At 39.4% G+C, this 23,703-nt stretch overlaps 1 protein-coding gene across 1 annotated transcript in view; it reads left to right on the top strand.

The window, feature by feature from the left end:
* The window catches only part of DAB1 (DAB1, reelin adaptor protein), a 255,992-nt gene that overhangs the window by 169,624 nt on the left and 62,665 nt on the right, over positions 1 to 23,703 (top strand). Inside the window, exons 4-5 of the mRNA XM_019474146.1 lie at positions 17,748 to 17,887; positions 20,200 to 20,298. Of these exons, the coding sequence (XP_019329691.1) occupies positions 17,748 to 17,887; positions 20,200 to 20,298 (239 nt within the window). The remainder of the gene's footprint in view (positions 1 to 17,747; positions 17,888 to 20,199; positions 20,299 to 23,703) is intronic.

The raw sequence follows: 23,703 nt of genomic DNA, 5'->3' as shown, positions 1-23,703 counted from the left end.
AAATTTATATGCAGAGTGATGGGCTCTCATTTCTCAATTGCCACTTTGGAAAGACATCTGAAAGTTTAGTTCTACAAAACCAAGTGAGCAAGTGTTCACTGTTCTTTTGAGCAGAAGCCACGCGGGGTGGGTGAGAACTGATGGTAGCTGCGTTCAGAGGGAGCCAGGAGGACACTGTTCTTCGTACACTGCATTGCTAAACCATGGGACTCCTTGCCACGTGATGGTTTGGGCAGTAGGTTTGTGTTGGATGCTTAAAGTTCAAGAAGCAGTTGGGCAAGGTCAATGAATTAAAAAATATATCAGAGACCACTGATTTGCAAAGCTGTCCCTTCCAGTCCAGGAGTCCCTGGGGTCTGGGAGGGTGTTTCAGGGTGGTATCACTGTGTGCTTTTCCATCCCACCAAACTTAAGGAACTTTACTGACATGTTCAACACAGGATGCTGATTGCCTTAGCATCCATCTCTAGTCAGTGGATATCCAGAGGGTAATTTATATTTTGGTCACTACTTAGTCTTGAGTGCCATGGTATGGATGTTCTGCTTGAGATAATGCCATGTCCAGGATGGGGGTCCTTCAATGCACTATGATTATTAATAGAGCAGTATGAAATGTGTTCTCAGAGAAATAATTTACTGTATATCACTAGAAAGGTGGATTTTATGAAGCTAGAGCTTGCTGCCTGTCAGATCATGACTCCCTTTCTATGAATCAAAAACAGATTTCTGGATTTGGCCCCTTGTATGCAACCTGAGGAATATATCATAAAGGATGGGAATTTTATCGACTGAAACAAAATTAAATGTGCAATATGTTGCAGTGTGTACTACTAGTTTGGTAATGTGTCTGTTGACAAACTTACTAATAGAATTATTAAAACTTGACCTTTAGAGAAATGAAAAATCAAAGAATTAGTTGAGCCTCTCTTTGAATATTCAGGATGCCATGCAAGACTGAAAATTAATGGGTGTTTCTTGTGGAAAAATATCCTCTGGTGAACTGTTAAATGTAAACTTTGAGAAAGTTACATGTTATCTATGGTAGTTTAAAAAAAAAAAATCTTCTTACCCACTAGATGTTCAGTATAATAAACTTTCCTCTTGATAGCTGAGCTACCCAGGGGAATTTATGGTAAGTGTTGGTTCAAAAAACAACCTCACCCCCTAAAAAAGCCCTGGCTCCTCCTCCTTCCCCAAGAATCCCTCGTTCAGTCCTTGAACACCAAACCGGGACCCAGTCTGTGGCCCACTTTCTGGTGTCTGCTGCCATTTACAACCACTTTTGAATGCAGTTGTGAAGATTTGTGACTGAGCTAATTACCCAACAGTATCTGAATTTACAGCCTGATAGTTAATTATTCTGTGTATGCCATGTACTGTAGTTTACATGTAAGCAGTCATCGGAAAGCAAAATAATCCTCCACAGTAAAATTGAGTATGTTCTGAGGAGTATTCTCTGTTTGCATCTTGGGAGCAGGATGCTCTTCTCTCATGTTTCATCTTCTTGCGGATTTTATAAGGTGACCTGTTATGTATAAATATGGTTTATCCCCATAGCCAATAATGCTTATGCAATTGTAGTCTGAATACTAATCCTGAAATATAGTTTAGGCTTCTTTTATATTCATGACAGATTTTATGAACCCTTTTTGTTGCTGGTGATGTCAGCAATCTCTCTACTGAATTATGGATTAGACATTTAATCAAGGTCTGTGCATTATTATACCAGTCACTTCTTCCAGTTTTTTCCTGAAAAATGAAATTTAAAAAATTTGATTTCCAATGGAATTGAGTGAACACCTGATAAATAAAATTCAGTTGTGCATCTCATACCTCTGTCTAACAACATGCAAATATAAACACAAGGTGTAGGTCCAGCAGGCCTCTCTACTGGAAGCCAAAGAGATTTTCCACATCAGTAAGAAAAATACAAAATTTCATCTTCTTGCGGATTTTATAAGGTGACCTGTTATGTATAAATATGGTTTATCCCCATAGCCAATAATGCTTATGCAATTGTAGTCTGAATACTAATCCTGAAATATAGTTTAGGCTTCTTTTATATTCATGACAGATTTTATGAACCCTTTTTGTTGCTGGTGATGTCAGCAATCTCTCTACTGAATTATGGATTAGACATTTAATCAAGGTCTGTGCATTATTATACCAGTCACTTCTTCCAGTTTTTTCCTGAAAAATGAAATTTAAAAAATTTGATTTCCAATGGAATTGAGTGAACACCTGATAAATAAAATTCAGTTGTGCATCTCATACCTCTGTCTAACAACATGCAAATATAAACACAAGGTGTAGGTCCAGCAGGCCTCTCTACTGGAAGCCAAAGAGATTTTCCACATCAGTAAGAAAGGAATACAAAATTCAGAATCATTTCCACCGACTCTGATGTACTTTTATAGTTTTTCCTGCAGATGTTAGTTTTAAAACATCTGTTTGTCCTGGTGTTTCTTTTCTCAGCATCCTGAATCATAGTTGAGATGTGGCTGCAAGACCAGTTCAGGACCACCAGACTCGCTGGTTTAGCAATTACATCTGTTTTTATTCCACGTTATGTTTTTGTCCAGCTGTCTTAAACCCATTTCTATGAGTTGCTAGGATACATTTCTAAAAGTGGAAACTGTTTACACAGCCTCGATATGAAAAATCTTTGTATTTCACTTACTTCTTGCCAAGGCTTCATTACAAGGCACTGCTGAAGTTTACCAAGCTCTCAAAACTGTCATACAATCCTGTTTCATTTGTTATAATCAGAGAAATCCATAGCTGATTAAATGAATCTTGTTTTGTCTACTTTAACTCCTTTGCTGAGCTTTCTAGCGGCATTATTCAGATGGCTGTTTAGTCATCTGACTGACGTCTCCCTTTTGTACATGCACACGTGCGTCTGCGCTCTCTGCTTTACAAATGCCTAAGATTTGAGATGGTGAAAAGGTGAAATCCGATCACTTGAAACAAAGTCAAACCCACACATTTTCCTAAGGAAAGTATTGAAGTTTTAGGTAAAGAACTTGAAATTTGTGTAAGCAAGGGATGGGTTGAAGAGGCAGTGCAGACCAGCCAAAAGGCAAGTGTCAGAGTTTGCATAATGAGTTCTGCATAGTTTTTAAATGCTACTTGCCAAAATATGATCCCAAGGATCAAGTCTTTCTCATCTTACAACATCTGCTGTAACTTGCCTTGTCTTATACTGTTAGGTTTTCTGAAATATGAAGGTGTTTTTTTAACTATAAAATCTATACAGTAGAAATATTTTTTCAACACCTGAATTTATATTTTGATCTGCTGCTTCAGGCTCACTGTTGATGTTTTTAATATCGAATAGATTTTATCATAGGAGGGTGGCTGAAGAAAGAATTGGCATTTAAATTTTAAATGCATTTTTCTTAAATGGTAGTTCTGAGATTAGTCTTGTTAGCCACCGTTGTTTCTTTCAAACCAGTCCAACAGGCAGTTAAATAACTGTTACGGACATAATCAACAATCAGATTATATTGAATGCCTGCAGACTCCACCAGAAAGGTCTAAGGGAAAACTATTACAGATGAAACAAAACATAGCATTTAAATCCTAGCATGAGAAGCAGCCAGACAAAGGGAACACAGATTGCCGTTTGATTACCCCTGTAGAAGAACATTTAGAAAATTAATATTAGGACATTGGTAATTGAAAGCATTTAAAAGTGTTAATGCCCTCCTTTTATTTTCTTTGATTAAAAAGGTCATTGACAGAACATAGCTGTGTGCGTACGTGGTACCTCGAGCAAATACGGGAGTAATGGCTGTAATGTGCTCAGGTCTTTGCACAGCTCCTGCAGGTGTCAGAGGACTGAACTCTTAAGGGTGGCACACAGCTTCTTAAAATGGTGGCCAGAAACACGCATTTGTATCTAAAAACCTATAAAAGTAGCTGCATGGCTGATGACTTACTGTGTCATCCTCTAATGATTTTTTTCAGGTGCAGCCTTTCTTGATTGTTTAAAGACAAACCGAAGGTTTGTTAATAAACAAAGGTGAAAGACCGTCAAAAGGTTTTAAGTCTTGTGTGTCTTTCTCTGTTGTTCAGGGACAACTTCTTAACTGAAGAAAGGTAAAGCTCTTCCTTCCTCTCTGTCCTGGAAGCAAAGAATCCTATAGATTATAGATGTATGTAAGCTATTCCATATGACCTAGGAGGAGAACCTGCACACGGCCTTTGTGTCTTTTGCATCTTGCTGTGAGCATTGTTCTGAGCAGTGTCTCTTCATTTTACGGTGTCTCTTCATAGTATGGTGCTAGAATGGCATAAAAGAAAACATAGTAAAGCGAAGAATTAGGATCATAATTTTTTGCCTTAGGAATGGTAGTACTATACATTTTTCAGCTGCACCTCCTGGCAGTATATTAGAAGGTGAAATATAGGCTTAGGCAGCATTTACTCGGGGGGGAAAGTTAAAAGATTTTACTTCTGCCAAGCCTAAAGTTTTTAGGATATTTAACAGGGATACGGTTGGTAAAAAGTGGAATCCATCGTGTGGGTACTGATAAAAGCAAGTACTGGTAAAAGCAAGGGGAAATCCACAGGTAATCTGAATGCTGCAGCAGGGTACAGTGGAATGAAGAAAACGGTGATCTTGAAGACATTTTCTTTGCCTGCAACAGCACTGAAAACCATGGAGTTGCTATTTGTTCTTGTCTTTATATGATCAACTAGTCAACAGGTGGCCTGGGTTGGGTGATGAACTTTTCCATCTCCCTGTTATTGCACGAGTGTTACCTGCAGCTCAGAGTCATTCCTGATCTCTCACTGGAAGGGGTTAGATCTTGTTGAGCATGTGGATGATGTAAGTCATTGTATACCCCCCTTTCCTCCTGGTAAACTTTTAATTTTGATGGAAAGACTTTTGTGAGTTGAGGAACTGGGGAAGCCTGGTGTCTTGGGTCTTGATGTTGATCTAAGCTCTAAGGAAAGACAAGCTCACAGCGTGGCCTTTCCTCAGCAAATCCATTAATAGGGACTCTCTCCTCTATTCAGACGCCTATTTTCCCCTGACCGGTAAAGTGAAAAATTCATAATATAGATGAGACCTGACTGAAATTGGCCCGAAGGTTCAAGTGTTAATGCAGGGAAGAATGGGCATGAGAGGTGAGGATGGGGGTTTCCATTGCTTTCCACATTCCCACATACACCCATGGAGTGTGTGGCTGTGTTACTCTTGTTTCCTTGGGAAACCAAACTAAAAATAATGGCAAATAGGAAATAAAAACAATTCTGTTACTACATAGTACATTGTAAGGGAAAAACGTTATCCACGTCTCTGGATTACCAGGGTGTTTGAAGCTGCGATAACCCAGTTGTTAGCAACCATAATTTAGATGTATTTTTTTTACATAAATATGACTTATTTGAAGTATGTTGAATTAGGAAACTCATGAATAAATATTTTGACATAATCAGAATTATATGGCCAGAAATTGACCTACTTTGCATGACAGATGCTTGAGAGTCCGCCAGCTAATAGCATACTAACCTGGCATAGCAATGCCCTATCTTATAATACACTAAGCTGCATACCGACATTAAATTATTAGATTGTTGCTTTTTTCTTCATGAAGATTAGACACAGACAATTTTGTTTGTAAATGAATAAGTTATAGGCAAGTTATTGAGAGGGCATTGGGTTGCAGTCCAAAGGAGGATTCATGCATCGTTTGATAAATGTTTTCAGCGTGGTCTCGCAAAATACTGTTAGAAGTAGAAATAGCCAGAAAAGCTTGTGATGGTACCAGCCACCAAATAACTAGAGTATTACACAAAGTAGACAGGTCTTACGCTCTTCAGAAGATAAGCGCAACTGCAAGAGGAATAATAATAATGTTTTAAAAGTCCGACATTAAATTATTAGATTGTTGCTTTTTTCTTCATGAAGATTAGACACAGACAATTTTGTTTGTAAAGTTATAAGTTATAGGCAAGTTATTGAGAGGGCATTGGGTTGCAGTCCAAAGGAGGCATCGTTTGATAAATGTTTTCAGCGTGGTCTCGCAAAATACTGTTAGAAGTAGAAATAGCCAGAAAAGCTTGTGATGGTCCAGCCACCAAAATAACTAGAGTATTACACAAAGTAGACAGGTCTTACGCTCTTCAGAAGATAAGCGCAACTGCAAGAGGAATAATAATAATGTTTTAAAAGTCTGGTAATATTTTCATGGTATAAATAGAATCTGTTTTTTTCCCTTGAGGCTGTTCTTTATGCTTGTGTTGATTTCAGTGGACTGATTTTATCTGCATGTCCTTAAAGTTAATAAGACAAGGATTTTGTACAGGTTAAATCAATAGAGAACCATGACCTAAGAATAAAAGTCTTCTCCTCCTTTTGAGTTCATACGGAATTTTTGGGGAAATCATCTTCCTTTATTATTTTAAGAAACACAGGTGATGAAACAGTTTAGGTGCACTTTGCACAGAGTATAGTTTTCAAGCTTCATAAATTTTTGTTGTTCAAGTCTAGCACAAGAAATAGTAGCACTTTTATTTGTGAAGTACCACTGGTTTTTATTTTTAATGGGAGAAAGGTAACTTCATCTTGGCCCAGTGATAGTGAAGAAAACCTTCCTCTCTCTTATTTAATTCATGGAATGAAAAATAATTATCTTACTCAATTTCATTAGCTTCTTTATTTGCTTCCCAGTTGTTTTCTCTGTTTTTAAAGAACTGTAGATGAAATCAACTTTGTTCACACTTTTTTCCCAAGGTCTTCAGAGGAATATGATTTTGCTCTCTTGTAATGAACTCTTGTTACCACAAAGGTAGTAAAACCACATGTATAATCTTGGCAAATAATATGTTCCCTTTCAAGCCTTAAGCAGGGCTAGACCGAGACACAGCTCCTACCCTCTATCTTGATTTACTCCAGCTGCTTAAAACTTCCTAGAACTAGCTTAAACCATTCCTTCAACACCCATACTTCTTCCAAAAAGGATACAATTTGGTCATCCTTGCAGTACCCAGCTATCAGAGACCGCCTTGGGGGCTGTAAGCAGAGGCACCTTCAGGTACTGTTCAGCTGGGGACTGAGCTTCTCCTTTCAGGTAATGAAGGCATAATTTTTAAATAAATCATGTTTGGAGGACACTGATTTGCAGTTGGGCAACTCGGGTTCTTTGGAAGCTTCACCAAAGGGCACAAGACAGAGGTGATTATTTGGCTGGGCTAGTTTTAGTCACCCTTTTCAAGAGCTTCTCTCTGGCTTGCAGGGTGTTTGGAAGGAGGATTGTTAGCAATTTCTTTCTGGTTGCACTATACCTTCCTGCCATTCTTCAGGTGAATAGCTCTGAAATACTGGACTGGTTTTTAGGTGGCTCAGCAAATTTGTTAAAATTTGTAAAAATTTTGGTAGCACTAAGCACTTGGCTTTGATCTTTTCTCCTGCTTCCCCTCACATACCAACAGACTCTTCGGATTCAAACATTCTAGGTTAGCTTGGCGAGCAGTTGGGTCCTTGTGCCCTTACAACTCAACCCATTTACCCAATGTCTTGAAAAATTGCCCCAACTTTTCCCACTTGAGTAATTTCCTTTCCTCTTACTTGCAGTAGAGTTATCTGGTGGGTTTTGTTGGTTTGTTTTTGTTGTATTTTATTACTTTTCTAACAATATTCTGTTTCAGTCTTGGTTCCCTGAGTACCAGCCCAAACACTTTGGCTCCTTGATGCAGTCTATCAGTACTTAAAGGGGGCTTATAAAAAGGATGGCGGCAAACTTTTTAGCAGGGCCTGTTGCAACAGGACAAGGGGGAGTGGCTTTAAACTAAAGGGGGGTAGATTTAGACTAGATATGAGGAAGAAATTTTTTACGCTGAGGGTGGTGAAACACTGGCACAGGTTGCCCAGAGAGGTGGTGGATGCCCCGTCCCTGGAAACATTCAAGGTCAGGTTGGACGGGGCTCTGAGCAACCTGATCTAGTTGAAGATGTCCCTGCCCATGGCAGGGGGGTTGGACTAGATGACCTTTAGAGGTCCCTTCCAACCCAAACTATTCTATGATTCTATGCCTGACCAATGTAGTTCCAGAAACAGAAGACTTATCCTGATGGGCTGATCCTCCATGACACTACACACACGAGAGATGCGCAAACCCCAGTTTCTTACCTCTGGAATTTGTTATGGCACAGGGGTGTTTTCACTTCTTATTAATGCTTTGCCCAAGGGAGATTGCCGGCAGTAGTCTTTTCATTTCTGCCTCCTGCTGCCGTTCCTGTTGTCAGAGTGGCAGCAGGAGGCAAAAATGAAAGGACCAGATTGAAAGAAGCACTTTGCAACTGTTGTAATTTTGAAATTGATGGCATTTTTTAGCCCAAAGTCTCAGGAAAAAAGCTGCTTTTCTCTTTGCCTCCTATTGTTTTTCCAACAGGGAGAGACATTCTCTGATGTTGCAGAGGCAGTGGGAGGCCAAAATGAAAATAATTTTCTTCCTGAAACATTGGATCGCAAAATGTGAACAATTTCAGCAGGGAAATAGCAGTTTGGGTTTTTTTGACTGCCATGTGGTGAATACTGGTATTTCCGTTTGCCCGTGGAAAATAAAGAGCAGCTGCTTTTGTTATTGAATTAACGTGATCATAGGATAATTTCTACAAATCTATTTACTGTGCTTTTCTAACATGTCATTTTCCTTTTTCTGCGTGAGGATAGGCTTTGTGAGGTGGGTACATAATTCCCTTCCGAGGCCGCGTGCTGCCTCTAATTCCATGACCTTGGAGATAGCTTTTTAAGCCAGAAACTTACGGGTCTGTACATTCCAGAACTGCATTTTATACCAGTATCGTCAGAACAACTAATAAATCCAGACATAATTGTCAGTACCAATAATTCCATAGGAAGAAAGGTGCAGGATGGTTCTGCAGCTGCACTGTCACATCAGTGACCCAGTTGCCGTCACAGCATGATGCATGATGCAGCCTGTTGTGATCTACTGCATCAGTTTTGTAACTGTTTTAACTAGTACAGGCATGAGTCTTCAACATAATAAAAGTTCTACATTGACAAAGAGGATGACTCAAGGAGAAGTGTTGGAGCCCTGATGTGGCCCTGGCACATGGCCATGATTTAATCCAGTGTGGTGCACGGTCCCAGTTCAGTGTGTGCATGCAGCACTGGTGCAGTAGAAGACCGGAGTGTTGACAAGAGAGGGTAAAGTGTAAATCAATGAATGGCTTTGTCCTCCTGCTTTAGTTGTTATGGGCTATTGCTCTTTTCTTTGGGGACTTTAGTGCCTGTAATTAGTTATCTTGAATTGAAAGATTCTTCTCTTATTGAACATGTGAGAAATTTGGGCATGTTAATCAGAGCATATCCTTTTCTTAACTTGCTTTTTTATAGTCCTGGAGAATTAACATTTATCTTAGGGCAGCACAAGAATTTGGCATTTGTATGAAGTGAACTGATTCTCCACCCTTTCTCTTTCTTTATACATAACAAAAACTAAACTCTTTGATAGACTCATCAACAGAATATATTTGTAGGCTTTGAAGTGTAAATTGTGAATTTTTGTGTCTCAACATGACTTTGGGGCTCTATGTGTAAGTGCATGCATGTCTGTGTCCTGCATTAGTTAAAGTCTAATTAAAATTGTTCCTGAAAATTACCTACTTAAAGCCAGATATAGGTAGACACATAAAAGCAGCTTGATTTTTTTTCCATAAGTTCTGAACACTTTTAGTTCTTGTAGGATTAGAGAGAGTCAGGGGAATTCAGCAACTCTGCAAATCTTGTTGCGTGCTCACATACCAAAATAATTATTTGGATGCTCATCTTTAAATGATCGGTTTTCCTAGTGTAGGCTAGTTTTTCAGCTGCTTTAAGGTGCTTCTCAGTGCTACAGTGGAGCTTGGAAAGAAAGGCAATTCTAATTTACTTTCCTTTTCCCCAGCAAGTTCAGATTTGGTTGGGAAATGACACATTCTGGGGTAACTTAGCAGCGCCATTTGGACCGGCCTCTCCTTGCTGCTTTGGAAGCCCTTTATGGAGATCTTTGGCAGTAGATGGTATCTACTGGCTGCCCCATTAGGGCTGTTTTGCTTGGGCATATTAGTACAGCTGTAATGGGTCCCTTGGTTGTCAAAGTGTCTAGGCTTTTACCATGCCCTGTCCAAATGCAGCGCACGTACAGGATCACTGTAAAAACAGTTACCTTTTCTTAGTTGATTTTCTCTCAGAAGCAACCAATTTCATACTGACATCCAGGCAAGTAGGTAAGGGATGAACTGGTTGATGATCCTGTTTTCCCATGGGCTTTATTTACTTGACATTTCGATGTCTGCTTGATTTAAACATTTACTGCAGCTTTGAAACATAAGGTGAACAAAACTTGCTAAACTATCTTCTGTCTTTTAAAGAGGAGAATCCACAGATACTTGTCCTCTCCCTTCCCCTCTAGTTGTCCAGAGAACATCATTTTTATTCTTAATCTCTAACAGCAGAAAATAGACCACCAAGTTTTCCTTGTTTCACTTTTGGTTGTTCCCTGGGGCTTGCTGAACAAGGCTAGTACCCCAAAATGAAGTTTTATTGCAGTGTCTTATTTCAATTTAAATCAGTGTAGAATTTGGGATTTTAGCTGCTTCTGCATCCAGCCTGTAAAAGGCACCTTACAAAATGGCTTTCAAAGATTTATGAAGACTTGCGTGGTACAGAGGCTGAAAGGAAGTTTAATTACATTCAGCTTTTGGTCATTTCTGTGTCTGAGGATGTCCCCATATACTGTCATCTCAAAGACCATCTAACAAAATAAAATTGATCAGTGAGCCTTCTGGTTAAAACTAAAACGAGTGCTTTGTCATCTGTCTGTGGAGTGTATGTGCTCAATCACTGCCATCTCCCATGTGCTCACCCTAGACTCTCCACCACTGAGATTTGTCCAAAATTTTAATCAAACATTATTTTATACTGAGGCCTTCTCTGTAAATAATTGAATTCTTCTCTTGACGTACTCAGACATCCTTCTTTGTAGTATAAAGAAATAATTTAATCTAGTCCACACGACCATTTTGCTTTGGAGACAGTAAAATGTACATCTTGTTTTTTATTAGCTTGTGTAGAGTACAAAGTGTTAAGATAAAAACTTGGCAAGTGCAATTGCTGTTACCTTGTGAATGACATCTCTGCTCATAAAGCTCTGATCAAAGGCAGCAAATAATATGGGAACATCTTACTTACACAGGAAACTTGATTCTAAGAGTGGGGATGTGTAGGTGTCTTCGAGTACAGTAATTCACAGGCTAATAATGCTAGAAGCCATAAAATCTCTCAGTTGGAGGTTACTGTGAATAGCAGTGCTGAACAATCGGGAAGTACTGCTGAGATGATAGCCTGAATGATGATTGAGTTTTCCTGGAGAGCCCTTATCTGTGTTTAAAATTGTAGGTAATGTTTTTAAATTTAACCTTAATAGAAGTTCATTGAGCCTTCAGAGTGGTTTCTGTTTCCCTCTTTAAATGGTTTATCATGTTCCATAGAAATATTCTCAGTCTTTGCACTCAAGACAAATGTTTGCGTTGCTGTCAAAATGGGGCATTTTACCTTTTTCTGAGCAGAAGCACCAAGAGGACCGAAGCACCAGCAGGATGGGAGGGAGGTTCTCCCTCTAGTTCCTTGAGCTGGGAGGCTCACATGCTTCCTGATGGCACTCTTGGGCAAAGGCAGCTCATAGGAAGAGGTAGGTTCTTGGTAGGAGGAGGTTTAAAAGATAGTTTGCTGAGGTTTTATGTACTTGTACCTTGGCAATATCACTTTGTTAATACAGTAGACCTCAACAGGGTTCACTTGTTGACCCTACAGCAAGTTAGCTCTAGCTGGGTAAGCTAAAAGCACTCCAGAACACATCTTGCAGACTTTTTAGGAGTTTCCCTATCAGCTGATGAAAGGAGAAGTTTTCATCCCTTGCATTCAAGTTTCATGCATATACTGTAACCAGGAGTTTTGGCTAGGATCCTATATAGACAAGAGGTACTTATTCCCTTTAAAAATTTAACATGCTTTTTAAGGTTGTAATCCATCCCGCAAAACAGTTTGCATTTCACTGCATCAGTAGGTTTTTTTCAGTTGCTAGGAACTAGCCTTCATTGATGAAATAAAGTGTGAAACTCGAAGTACTTCTTCATTTAAAAGATAGCAGTGATTGATGTTGCAAGCAGATCTTGCCACGAATGTACTTTGGTCACTTGAGATAAATTACAGATTTTGAAATTAAACCCTTAAGTAACTCTTGTTAAAAAAAAAAAAAAAAGGCTAATTTTAAGACACTCATTTGAGAAATATTGTTACAGGAAGAGAATGCTAGTGATAACACCAGAAGTTAAATTGTGTGCACATATACTGCTAGATATGACGTATTTTGTTTTCTAAAGTGTTATGTTAAAAAAGGAAAAGGAGTTTATTTTTCTCTGTCAGATCTCGAGGTGCAGCACAGCGGGTTTGGGCAGTCGTGCTCCCAAAGACAGTGACAAATACACGACCTAGTACCTCTAAGTTTTCTACCTCTAGCAAAAAAGTTCAAAAATTAGATCAACAGATAGCAGGAGGATCTGGGAATTTGTGGGGCGCTTTTAGTTTTAAAATCCAAAATAAACATTCTGCACTGAACTTTTTTATGCCTATGAAGAAAGAATTGCATTCCCGAGGTGCTGCAGTCTTGGTATCAAGATCCGTCTCTGTGTGACGGATAGTTTCGAGCCCTCTGCATCGGACTTGGGGTTGTGTGAAGCCGTTGAGAAAAATGTGCCATCAAGGAGAATAATCTGTTTGAGCTTTTCATGATCCCTTCCTGAATTGCTGTTTAGTTGCTGCTGTACTGGAAGGTACATATAATTATGTATGAGTATTTTCTCTTTTACACCTGCTTATATCCTCCCCCCCCCTGCCCCGGGAAATCTGTAGTTGATTAAAATTACCGTGAATTTTCTTTAGATAATTGATACCAAATGAAGCTGTGCACCATGTGTGTATGCATATGTGCAAATACATAAAATTACGGATGTGTATGTGTGTGGATATAGGGACATATATATGCACAGCTAATAGGAAATATCTTTCACTTAGTAATTAATTCACTAGCCTTCAGTGTGTGCAGCGTCTTAGAGGTCATTCTGCACTGCAGCGTTTTGTATTTTCCACTGCGTTGGTGCTATAAAAATGCTAATTGTCCCCATGAAGATGTAGGCTGTTTATAAGTGCGTATGTGATTGTTTTTCAGCCCTGCAAAAGACAAGGAGGTGTTATTTCAGGTTTATAATTTGAATGTGTGATGGATACAACTTTGACAGTTTATTAGTTAGAAAAGAAAGAAAAAAAAAAAAGACAGTGGTGTGTTGTTCTTCAGCGAATTGATTGCCAGGAGCATGTTATTGACTTTGGTGATAATATCATTATATATTTTACAGTCGTAAAATCAAGAAATTCAGATTATGCCTTGAGGGCTTCACACATTTAAATAAAGGATATAGCCATTTCCAGGGCTGTTGGTTTAAATTAGCGGGTGCTGTGAAGAATGCATAGTATGTTGTAAGAGCATTCAGAAAAAGCAACAGTCTGCTCATTGCAATGATGCTTTGGTTTATTTTCTTTTTCTATTTATGAAATACGCTTACTTACATATCCGCTGGGAAAATGAACAGCGTTTGCTCTAAACGTTAGCATCTTAATACAACGGTAGCTTGGTGCTCTGTTGGGCTAAGAGCCAAAACCAAGTGCAATCCTTGACTTGTACCAAGAGTGAGGATAAGTCTTCTTTAGACACTCGCCAAAATACGCAGTGTCTGGGAAGAAAACCTTGCGTGAGCTTCAGTCTGCAAAGTTAAGAGCATTACTTGGAGCCAGGTAACCTAATGTGAACACAGCTAGCTCTCCCTCTTGATGTCAAAGTCAGGATTGAATGGCAGCTGGTGGGCTGCTGTGATGGTAATGTCCCCCGAGCGGCTCCAGTGACCACTGCTGATGGATATGGTCCGGGGAACACCTGCCTCTGGCACTCAACTCGGGCTGCTCTGACCTGAATCTTCCACAGTAGCTTATGCTCCTCTTGGACTGTTTACCAGTCACGTCTTGGGATTGAATGCGCTTGAGGTACTTGGGTTGACTACTGGGGTTTTGGGTTCAGGTCTGTCTCTAGCTCGCTTTACAGAATCTGAGTTTAATTAAGGTATGTTGCCTTGAATAAAAATGATTGACTGTGTTAAAAACCTTGTTTATTACTTTTATGGTATATTTAGTGAGATGGATAAAATACCGTAATACTGGTCATGATGATAAGCCTCTCTCTACTTTAGATGCAAGCTCAGAAGCACATTGCATCACCCAGCTCCAGGGATTTATTGTTCTCTTAAAAGACTGTGGAAGTCCAAGTGCAATGTCACAGCTCAGCAGCAAAGGTCATGTTTTCCCACTTACGCAGGAGCAGTGGCTCCAGCTGGAACACACATGGCTTAAAGGTGAACGGTGACATCTATAGAAGCAGATAAAATAATTACTCTTACATTTACATTTTAAGGGCCTCTGAGGATTATAAATCTATATGCTGCAAACAAAACATTTCTTTGCCTGTGTCAACAGTGGCACATTTTCTAATTAAAAGTGATCACCTTTCTAAATTGAATTTGTGCGACGTTGTTGTTAGTGGGTTTTTAGCTTTTGCATTTTTTCTCAGTTTGGGACATGGGAATCAAATCGGTTTTAGTTTTGTTGATATCTGGTTACATTTTGGATTGTGAAGTGCTTGTGTCGAGTTGCAAACAAATGCTTAGGATATTTCTTTGCTTATGAAAATATATTTATGAAAGCATTTTAGAGCAAAGAATTGGAAAATACTCATTGGTCTTGAAGTTCAGAAAATTTTAAAGAGTCTGGACTATCTGCCTTGTAAGTGTCCAGTGTGCAAATGAAGTATCACCCTGCATAAATCTCGCACCTCATGAGTGCTATAAAATTGACCATACTGACAATGTTTGTCATATGGTAATTTTCCAAGCAGGTAGAAAGTTTGTCAGTGCTGATTACAGCACCAAAATTTGGAAATACAGTACAAGTATAGATTGGGGGAGATCTGGATGTATGCTGAGAAATGGTGACTGTTGCAGATGGCTGATTTATAATATAGGGCAGTGTGTGTGTGCATTCTCTATGCTTTTTCATGGGACATATGCTCTAGGGTTTTACGGATGAATTTGTAGTCTCTAGTAATTTGCAGTTTCCACTGCAGTTTAAAATATCTACATAATTTTCAGGTTGATGATTTTTCCCAGTCATTTATCCCAAAAGCACTTTATCCTACTTAATTTGGGTCATAATTGACATGGGACTTGTACGTAAGCAGACATAGCCGTAAGTTGTGTTTGAATGGGCTCTTAATGTCAGGGATTTAGTTACGTGCAGCAAAACAGATCAGAAGTTGGAATAAGTATAAATGTTCAAATAACTGATGGATGCAAGGTCACTATCATGACTTGGATCCAGGAAACACTCTTGAACACTTACATGCTCATGCTATTAGCTAACAGCTGCCTTCGGCTGTTACGAAGACATAAGGTTGAAAATTGTTGGCAAGAAAGCTGTTGGAATTGGATTTTATTTACTGCAAATCAACAGGATATATTTGCAAGTATAAAAGACATATGGAAAAGTCCACTGTTATCATTGGACTTTGTTGCTTCTCCAGATGTTCTCCCTCCTGCCCCACTCTGGAGCTGAAAGTGGAAAATTTTTTTTCATTGTTTTTAGCTGACGGTGCCAACATCTGCCTTGGCATTTCCCTGGGGAATGATATTAGCATTACTTCGAGTTTCTGATTTATCATTTGTGTATCATTAGGGTTTGGGGTTTTTTTAATATAATGTAAAAGCATGAAGTTTCAACCCTCTGTTTAATTCTTTTTGAGGGAGCAGGAGTGAAAATGAATCAAGGGAAACAGTCGGGTGGCCACTGAACTATCACAGCAACACTTAGTCAGCTGCCTTATTTTTAAGGGGCTATAAATGAGGCATTAGAACATTGGTCTGAGCTGATACTTTTCATTGAAAGAAATAGTATTTGTGTGCTCAAACACACTTGAAGATCTCAATATGCTTCAAATAGCTCTATTTTTTAACATACATTTAGTCTATCATTAGTTCACAGCATGGACTGTGTTGTACTCTCGAGGAAGAAGAACCAAATGAGTATCTTCATTTGGAAGTACTCTTCATTGGTTGTGTATGCTCTCTAGTTTTTCCTATAACGGTGTTGTAAAAATTTCAATTCCATAGTTTTGAACCTAGTTTATTCATCTACTTGATGAGCGTGTAACACTAGCAAAGTTGACCCAAGTGTTGACTGCTGAAAAAGGTACTTTTAATAGAAATGCAAAACAAAATAGCTTTTCCCCCCAAAGCTTGTGTACTTAATGCTTATCAAAAACTAGCTGCGCAGAAGCAGATTTTTTTTTTTTTTTCCGTGCTTTAATCTGACTTTTCAAATAGGAATGAGCTTTGGAGAAAATTTGGGCCAAAACTCTCAAATATAGGTGTCTAATACTAGATTCTTACTTATGGTTCATTTATAGCAGGCTCTAGCTCTTTGTTCATTTTTTTACAATAGCTAGAAGGATGGGGCAAAATCTGTGACTCAGCTCCTAGGTGGTAATAGTATAAATTTTAGCAACATCTGTTCATGTTTAGGCAAGTTTTCTGGTGGAATCTGTTGGGTCCAAGAAACTTCAGATTCTTTAAGATCTCACATTATTGTTTGCTTCTTTGTGCCTTGGAAGTTGTTTGTTTGGTTACTTTTTTGTTGCAATTATTTACAGTTCACTGCTGGTTTTTTGAGATCCTAGCAAGAAATTCCACAGACAGCTGCAAAATATATCTTTAATCAATTTTAGGAAGACTGATTCCCTAACTAACATATTTCTGCCAGCTAAGACACAGAGTACACTCTTCTGCAGATACTCAGAGAAAAAGTCCTCCTGACAAAACTATCCCTTTCATGGATTGCTGTAGTGTCATCGTTGTGTGGTTCAGGCTAGTCTGAGCGTTATAATTTATGTTACATTGGCCTTATCAGTACTGTGCTATCTTATCCTCGATTGCTTTTTTATTAAGAAACATCTTGTGTCATTTTTTAAGCTTCTCAGGGTGAGCCTGTGAGAGCCAACATTGCTGGTTATGTTTTTTCTGTATATGTCTATAAGCAGAAAGAATAGAACAAGGAGACAGTATTTTTTGTGGAGGTTTTAAAGCAGCAATATTCTATAGGCAAATAACATCATTTGGTTTTTCATCATTCAAATGGTAATAGTGTAAATATTGCTGATGCGGTTAGATAAGTCGGTATACGAGGAAATAGTAGCATGTTTCTATTAGAGTTTTGTCTGCAAAATGAAGAATTCTCAAGTGTGTTGGTATTAAAACAACCCGTACAGACCAGAAGTTTTCAGATCCATGAGGTCTGATTCAGGCTTATCTCTTATTTCTGTAAACCTAATTTGTGTGCAAATTTCGTGCAGAAGATTTTGTATGGCAACAATTCCACTGTGAATTCATTTGAGGTAGTAAGGCCAAAAGGTTTTATTGAACTAGTACTTTTCTTCTAATTTTATTGAAATGTTTGCATGTTTAGGTGTTGAGGTAGGAGTTAGATCTAATTTGCCACTTAATTTGCGAGTATTTATTTGTTCATTTGCCTTTGCACTCATGCAAATTTCCTTGTTTCCCTTATGTCTTTTCAGGTCAGGATCGCAGTGAAGCCACTTTAATAAAGAGGTTTAAAGGTGACGGTGTCCGATACAAAGCAAAACTGATTGGGATAGATGAGGTTTCTGCCGCACGAGGAGACAAGTTATGCCAAGACTCCATGATGAAGCTCAAGGTGCAGTGAAACTTTTAATGTTTAATATTGTGGAGTCAAAGGGAGTGAATTTCAGCTTGAACTTTTACTCATTCTCCTTTCATGACACTGAGTCACACTCTGGTTAATTATGTATTGAAATCAGTCAATTTTACATGAACTCCTGGTTGGTATTGCTTATCCCAGTTTAATTTTAATACATTATCTCTGAGTTCAGTAGTTATTCATGATTGACACCACTGCAATTTGTCCACAAATTATAAACAACGCATCTGCAAATTGAATAATTTTATTATGCAAAAGGGGAGGTAAACCACTATGAAGAAAAATGGTATATCAGAACATTTTTTATGACAGTGCTAATCAACTACAGCCCTGCCTTTGATCATCATCTCCTGTCGGGACAGGCAGGAAGGGGTGAGTGACATTGTGGGGTGTAGGTAGCCAGATGTAGGGGGGAACTGGTGTCCTCACTGGGAGGATAATGTCTTGCACCTGTAATGGCAGGATTGATGGGTTACAATATCAGGAGGCAGTGCACTGAGAGGACAAAGCGTGAGAAGATAAAGAAGAGTCCCCAGAGTTTTGGGAAAGAAATGGAGCAGTGACAAAAGCAGGTTTTGAGTAGACTGCAAACTTAGAGAGTAGGCAGAGTCTGAAAGCATTAGTGGTGTAGGAGGGTGGACTTTCTGGAGCATGCTAGACCTCTCTGGGCTCAATCTTTTCTTACAACCCTCAAAGAGCGTAAGAGTGCTTTATAGGAAGCATCCTTTATGTGGCCCTGGGAAATGGGGAAGAGCTGGATTTGTTGAGGAGGAAGGATAGATTGTGGGTTTTTTGAGTGCAGTGTTGGCTGTTGACTTCCCATCTGCATTGTAGGGTTACAAGCTAGGTCTGGGAGTAAACTCTCCTCAGTCTTTTTCCCGTTTTTTTCCTTCCAGTCCTCTCCCCAGCACTCTACCAAGAGAGCTGATGGATTTCGCATTACTAATTTTTTCAGGAGGAGAAATCGCTAAATAGTATCTTTTACACTACCAACTAGCGGGGTTCCAGTCCTGAGGAACTGGGAGGAATAGGTGGTTATTCATGAATAAACAGCAAAGGGTGACATGCATCTTATGGTTCAACAATCTAAAAGAAAGATCTGGTAGATAATTTACGAATCAGTTATGAACATTTTATGACAAGGAAAAACTATTCTAAAAGGTGCACTGATGATTTATCACATCTGCCACAATATTCCTATCTGTTTTAATTGTATACTGGATATTTCTCATCATTTCATAGTTCCTAGAAGCAATTTGGAAGAATTGTCACTGTTCTGCTGCACAAGCCTTTTTGTCTCTCTCCTCCATGGATTACCATTTCCACATCTCCCAGATGCCTGATACCTGTTTGCATAGTGGCGAGATTGATCTAAACAGTGTTGTGAGATTACTAAAATTATGAAGGGGAGGGAGCATTAGAAATTCATGTTTGTATGTAAGGCAGCATAGCATGAAGTTACGGGCTCTGGAAACCTAGTGTCTAGCAATATGAGTTTTAAGGCCAGGCATAAAGTTATGGGGTGACTTTTGACAAGTGACTCCATTTTTTCTCTTTAATTTTCACGTCTGTGTAATGAGAACAATGACCTCATGAAGGTCTTAAAACGTTAGTGGTTGTTAAAACATGTCGAAATTGCAGAGCACCAGATAAAGGCTAAATAGTTTTTTTTTATTTACTAGTGCAATTGATTATGTTTGATCTTAGTACAGTGTTATTCATCAGGGCAGGCTCCTGAGAAGGTGGAAATAGAAGTTACTGTTATAGTTGTGCTGTGGAAGAATAGTACATGAAATACGTATCAGCAAGTTCACCTGAGAAGTAAAAGCCTGAGGTTATGAAAAAAGCTAACCCTCTATACCAGTTTTTTTACAGCAGAGATGTAGTTTGATTTTGCTTATTCCAGATGAGTGTGCCCATGAAATAAGCTAAGTTTTTTTTCCTCCACTGCTTGTTTTTTTTTTTCTTTAAAAAAAGAAAACAAAACAGCTTATAGCTGGGAAAAGTGTGCTAGAAATGACCTTCAGCTTCCATGAAAACAAATTTCATGGAGGATTAGCTAGTGCTGGCATTGGAAGTGGGAGCACATTTGAAATGCTCTCTGGGTAGCGTAAAGAGATGTAGTACCTTGAAAAAAGGGAGGAAGCTAGAAGTTAGAGGGGGACTGTTCCTGGAAGGCCCTTAAGTTTTCCTAGAAAAGTGGTGAATCGTCCACAAGCAAATCTTTGTGCTCTGCTGTGGCACCAAGAAGAGAATGAAACCAGCCAAACTGTTCTTTTTTTCCATAGGGAATTGTTGCTGCGGCTCGTTCGAAAGGAGAACATAAACAAAAAATCTTCTTAACAGTCTCCTTTGGGGGAATCAAAATCTTTGATGAAAAGACAGGGGTAAGTAAAATAGTCATGTGATAGAACAAAATTGAATCTTTCCATGGATGTTTCTTTAAAAGCATTTCCTGGCTAGGCAGTAATATCTCACCAGTATAAGCACACATGAAGCATCTGACAAGCTTGATAAAGGGTTATCATATATCAGAGCAATTCATTAGATGACTGAGGTGTAAAGTGTAGCATGGGGACATGGTTTATTTTAAAGCCTTGTCCTGGATACTTCTGCAGAACCACTTACTTGAGTACACAGATGCTCCTTACGTGCGTAAACACTCACAGCTCTGAGTCCAGAAAGTGGTGAGAAAGGATTTGTTTTCCTTCTGCCAGATAAAAAATTGTTTCTTGGAAATACCAGCCCACAGTTTGCAGAAGGCTTTAGCAGTCTATGGTACAGACTGGTGTCTGTGTCCATATGGGTTTTCTCATCCAGCCTGGGCCCAACTGCACCAGTCCTCTGGATGCTGCTTAAGACTCCTCGGCAGTACCACGTGGCTTTTGAGAGTCTAGAAGCTAGGATTGTCTTGGATTGGGCCCTTTGTGTCATGGGAAGCTGAGGTGAAGAAAACAATCTGGAACAGGAAGCTGCGGAGAACCCCAGGAAAGTGAAGCTTGTCTTCCCCAAGCCTGAGATAGAGAAAAGGAAGGGCACTGAGAGCTGGGGAGCTCCTGGGAGCAGCACACGCTTAGCTGGGATTGTCCTGAAGATGTCCCAGGGGAATCCTAAAGAATTTCTGCCAGGTCCGTAATTCCAGATCAGCACAGTTGTAGTCACCATAATGCGATATACTCCTCTTAACAGCAGTGACTGTCTTCTGTCAGATACGCAGTAACCATAAGAATCAGAGCCTTTGTAGCATCAATGGTAGCAGAAGTATATATTGTATGGAATTGGAGGTAAAAGATATTGGAAAGTTTGAGGTTGCCAAGCAGCAACTTGTCCAGTAGCATCTGGTCAAGGAAGTTGCAGGAGACTTCCATGCCTTACGCAGTTTTTGCCGCAGCAATATCATGTTTGTTTTTTTAAATTGCTCTGCGAGAAGAAACCTAAGCAAAACATTATACTACTTAGATATAAAGCAACAACACACAAACTGTTTTAATCCTAATTAAGAAGATTTTTACAGCAGTTTAAGCTCTGCCTTGAATTTTAAAAAGCTCATGATTTAGTCTTTTGAAAGATTAACTATTTAACATGATGCCAGAAATAAAACCCTACTGATGATAGATGAAATTATCTTTGCCAGTTAATTTATATTATTAGAAGATCAATGTCATTGAGCTCACTGATACATAATACAAGTAGTTAGTAATGAAAAGCTCATTTGGAATGTGTTGTGTACAGCATGTGTAAAGTATTCATACAAAAGCAGTGTTTAAGAGAACATTGCTGAGGTTACAGCCTATGTTCAGAAGATACGAAATGTCAGGATTAGGGCTGCCAGTGCAGTTGCGGTTGGGTCTTCTAATAAATAGACATTAGGGTAGTGTTTAAGTATGCAATGACATACCTTTTTTTGCCCAGAGAATACCAGCTTCATTCAGCCTACAGAACAGAGTGTAATACATAGAACAATATGGTAATATTTCAGGGTTTTTTCTTCAGTGTGCAGCCTACTGCCTTGCCACGCGCTCTGCAAATTGCACTGAGGCCACAGTTACTTTCCTAAGACTAAAGCCTTTTCTTGGGAAAATAAAAAAGAAGAGAGACTTGTCCTGTGGCACTTCTCTCTGAATGTTTCACAAACATAGGATTTCTTTTTGTAAAATAAAGAGGGAAAAGGGGATGCGTTTAGAAGCAAAGATGTGGTTTAGCCAAATTGCTTTTCCTGCAGTGTCCTGCACACTCTCCTGTCTGCAACTAGTGAGGTGGGGACATGAGAACAAGTCTCCTTCATTTCATAGCTTTGACACCCTATACTCTAAATCTGACATAACTATATCATCCTTATAGTAACCCTGTCACTCACTCACTGAGGCTTAGACTGAAACCTTTAAATCCACTTTCCAGATGTCTGCCCCTGAGCTGCCGGAGTGATGGACAGGAGTATTTAGTTGTCCTTCTTGAAACAGGACTGTGACAGAGGGATGTGGGGAGCTTTTGACATCAGTTTTTACATGTTTTTTTGAAAGCAGCAGAATTGTGCTTTCCATGCCAAGCTTTTGAAGCAGGGGTGCATGAACTCCTCTGCCGGTTCTTTACAGCCACCATCCCTTTAGCTTTTTCTCCAGCTTGGGTCTCTCTGTGTCCCAAAGTTTCACGTCCTTGACCCACTCTTCTCAGAGTCTCTCTCATCCAGCCTGTCTCTGCTTCGTCAATCTACAGTTGTCATCTCATTCCTGCTGGTAGTCACATACAATCTCAACATCTGAAATACACGGGATAACATCAGCAACAGGTCATGGACAGACCCTGACAGTGTCTCTGGGCTCTCTGAGCCCACAGGGGCGCTACTGAGGCAAGGTGCTTTCCACAGCACAAGAGACAAATATTTAGGGGTGATGCACTGTGTCACATCCATACGGCTTTGGCTCATCCTGGTGTAATGCTAAGAGATGTCAACTGTCATAGTAGTAAATAATCCCATCTGTGTAGTCTCCGTCGATGTCTGTGTGCTAAAGTCACCCCCAAAGAAAGCTGCATTACTGCTATAATGTGGAGCCTCCTATAAAGCAAAGTAAGGACGATGCAATTAGGCAATGCAGGACACTGATAATCCCATTCTTGATTTAGAAACAACAGAGAAAATCCCACAGGCTGGCAAAACTGGGGATGTACGATTGCTCAGCCTGGCTTTTTTGACGGGACAGAAGGGAGAGAAGCAGCAAAAAGTTTGTGGTTTGCTCACACAGAACTTCTGGTATTGATGTTACACTTAAGAGTTTTTAAAGTTTGGAGACTGACATTCACATTTGTGCAACAGGGAAAAAAATATGCCCTTAATAGGGAACAGCCTGGATAGTCTTGCATTTGCTTTCTCCTCCTTTAACTGCCTTCCCTGTCCCCCACAATGCTTTCTCTTTAGTTGTATTTCCATAATTTTGGGATTCTGAAATGGATATTTTGGGGCACAGTGCTCATTTATTGTTTATTTGGAAAGGTTATTTAACTCTCTAGAGAGTGTCCTTTCTTAATCTTTATCATTGGCTACTGCTATCATGTCTGCCACAATGGCAGTCTGATATGATAGAAAAGAGAAAAAACATTCTGAAAAAATGTAGGCTTCTGTATGTTTAGTATAGAATCATAGAATCATAAAGGTTGGAAAAGACCTCTAAGATCATCGAGTCCAACCGTCAACCCAACACCACCATGTCCACTAAACCATGTCCCTAAGCGCCTCATCTACTCGTCTTTTAAATACCTCCAGGGATGGGGACTCAACCACTCCCCTGGGCAGCCTG

Source organism: Aptenodytes forsteri, unplaced genomic scaffold (genome assembly GCF_000699145.1).
Source record: "Aptenodytes forsteri isolate BGI_AS27 unplaced genomic scaffold, ASM69914v1 Scaffold119, whole genome shotgun sequence".
NCBI lineage: Eukaryota > Metazoa > Chordata > Aves > Sphenisciformes > Spheniscidae > Aptenodytes > Aptenodytes forsteri.
The sequence above is the reverse complement of the archived record's forward strand: the minus strand, read 5'-3'. Positions and strand labels throughout refer to the sequence as shown.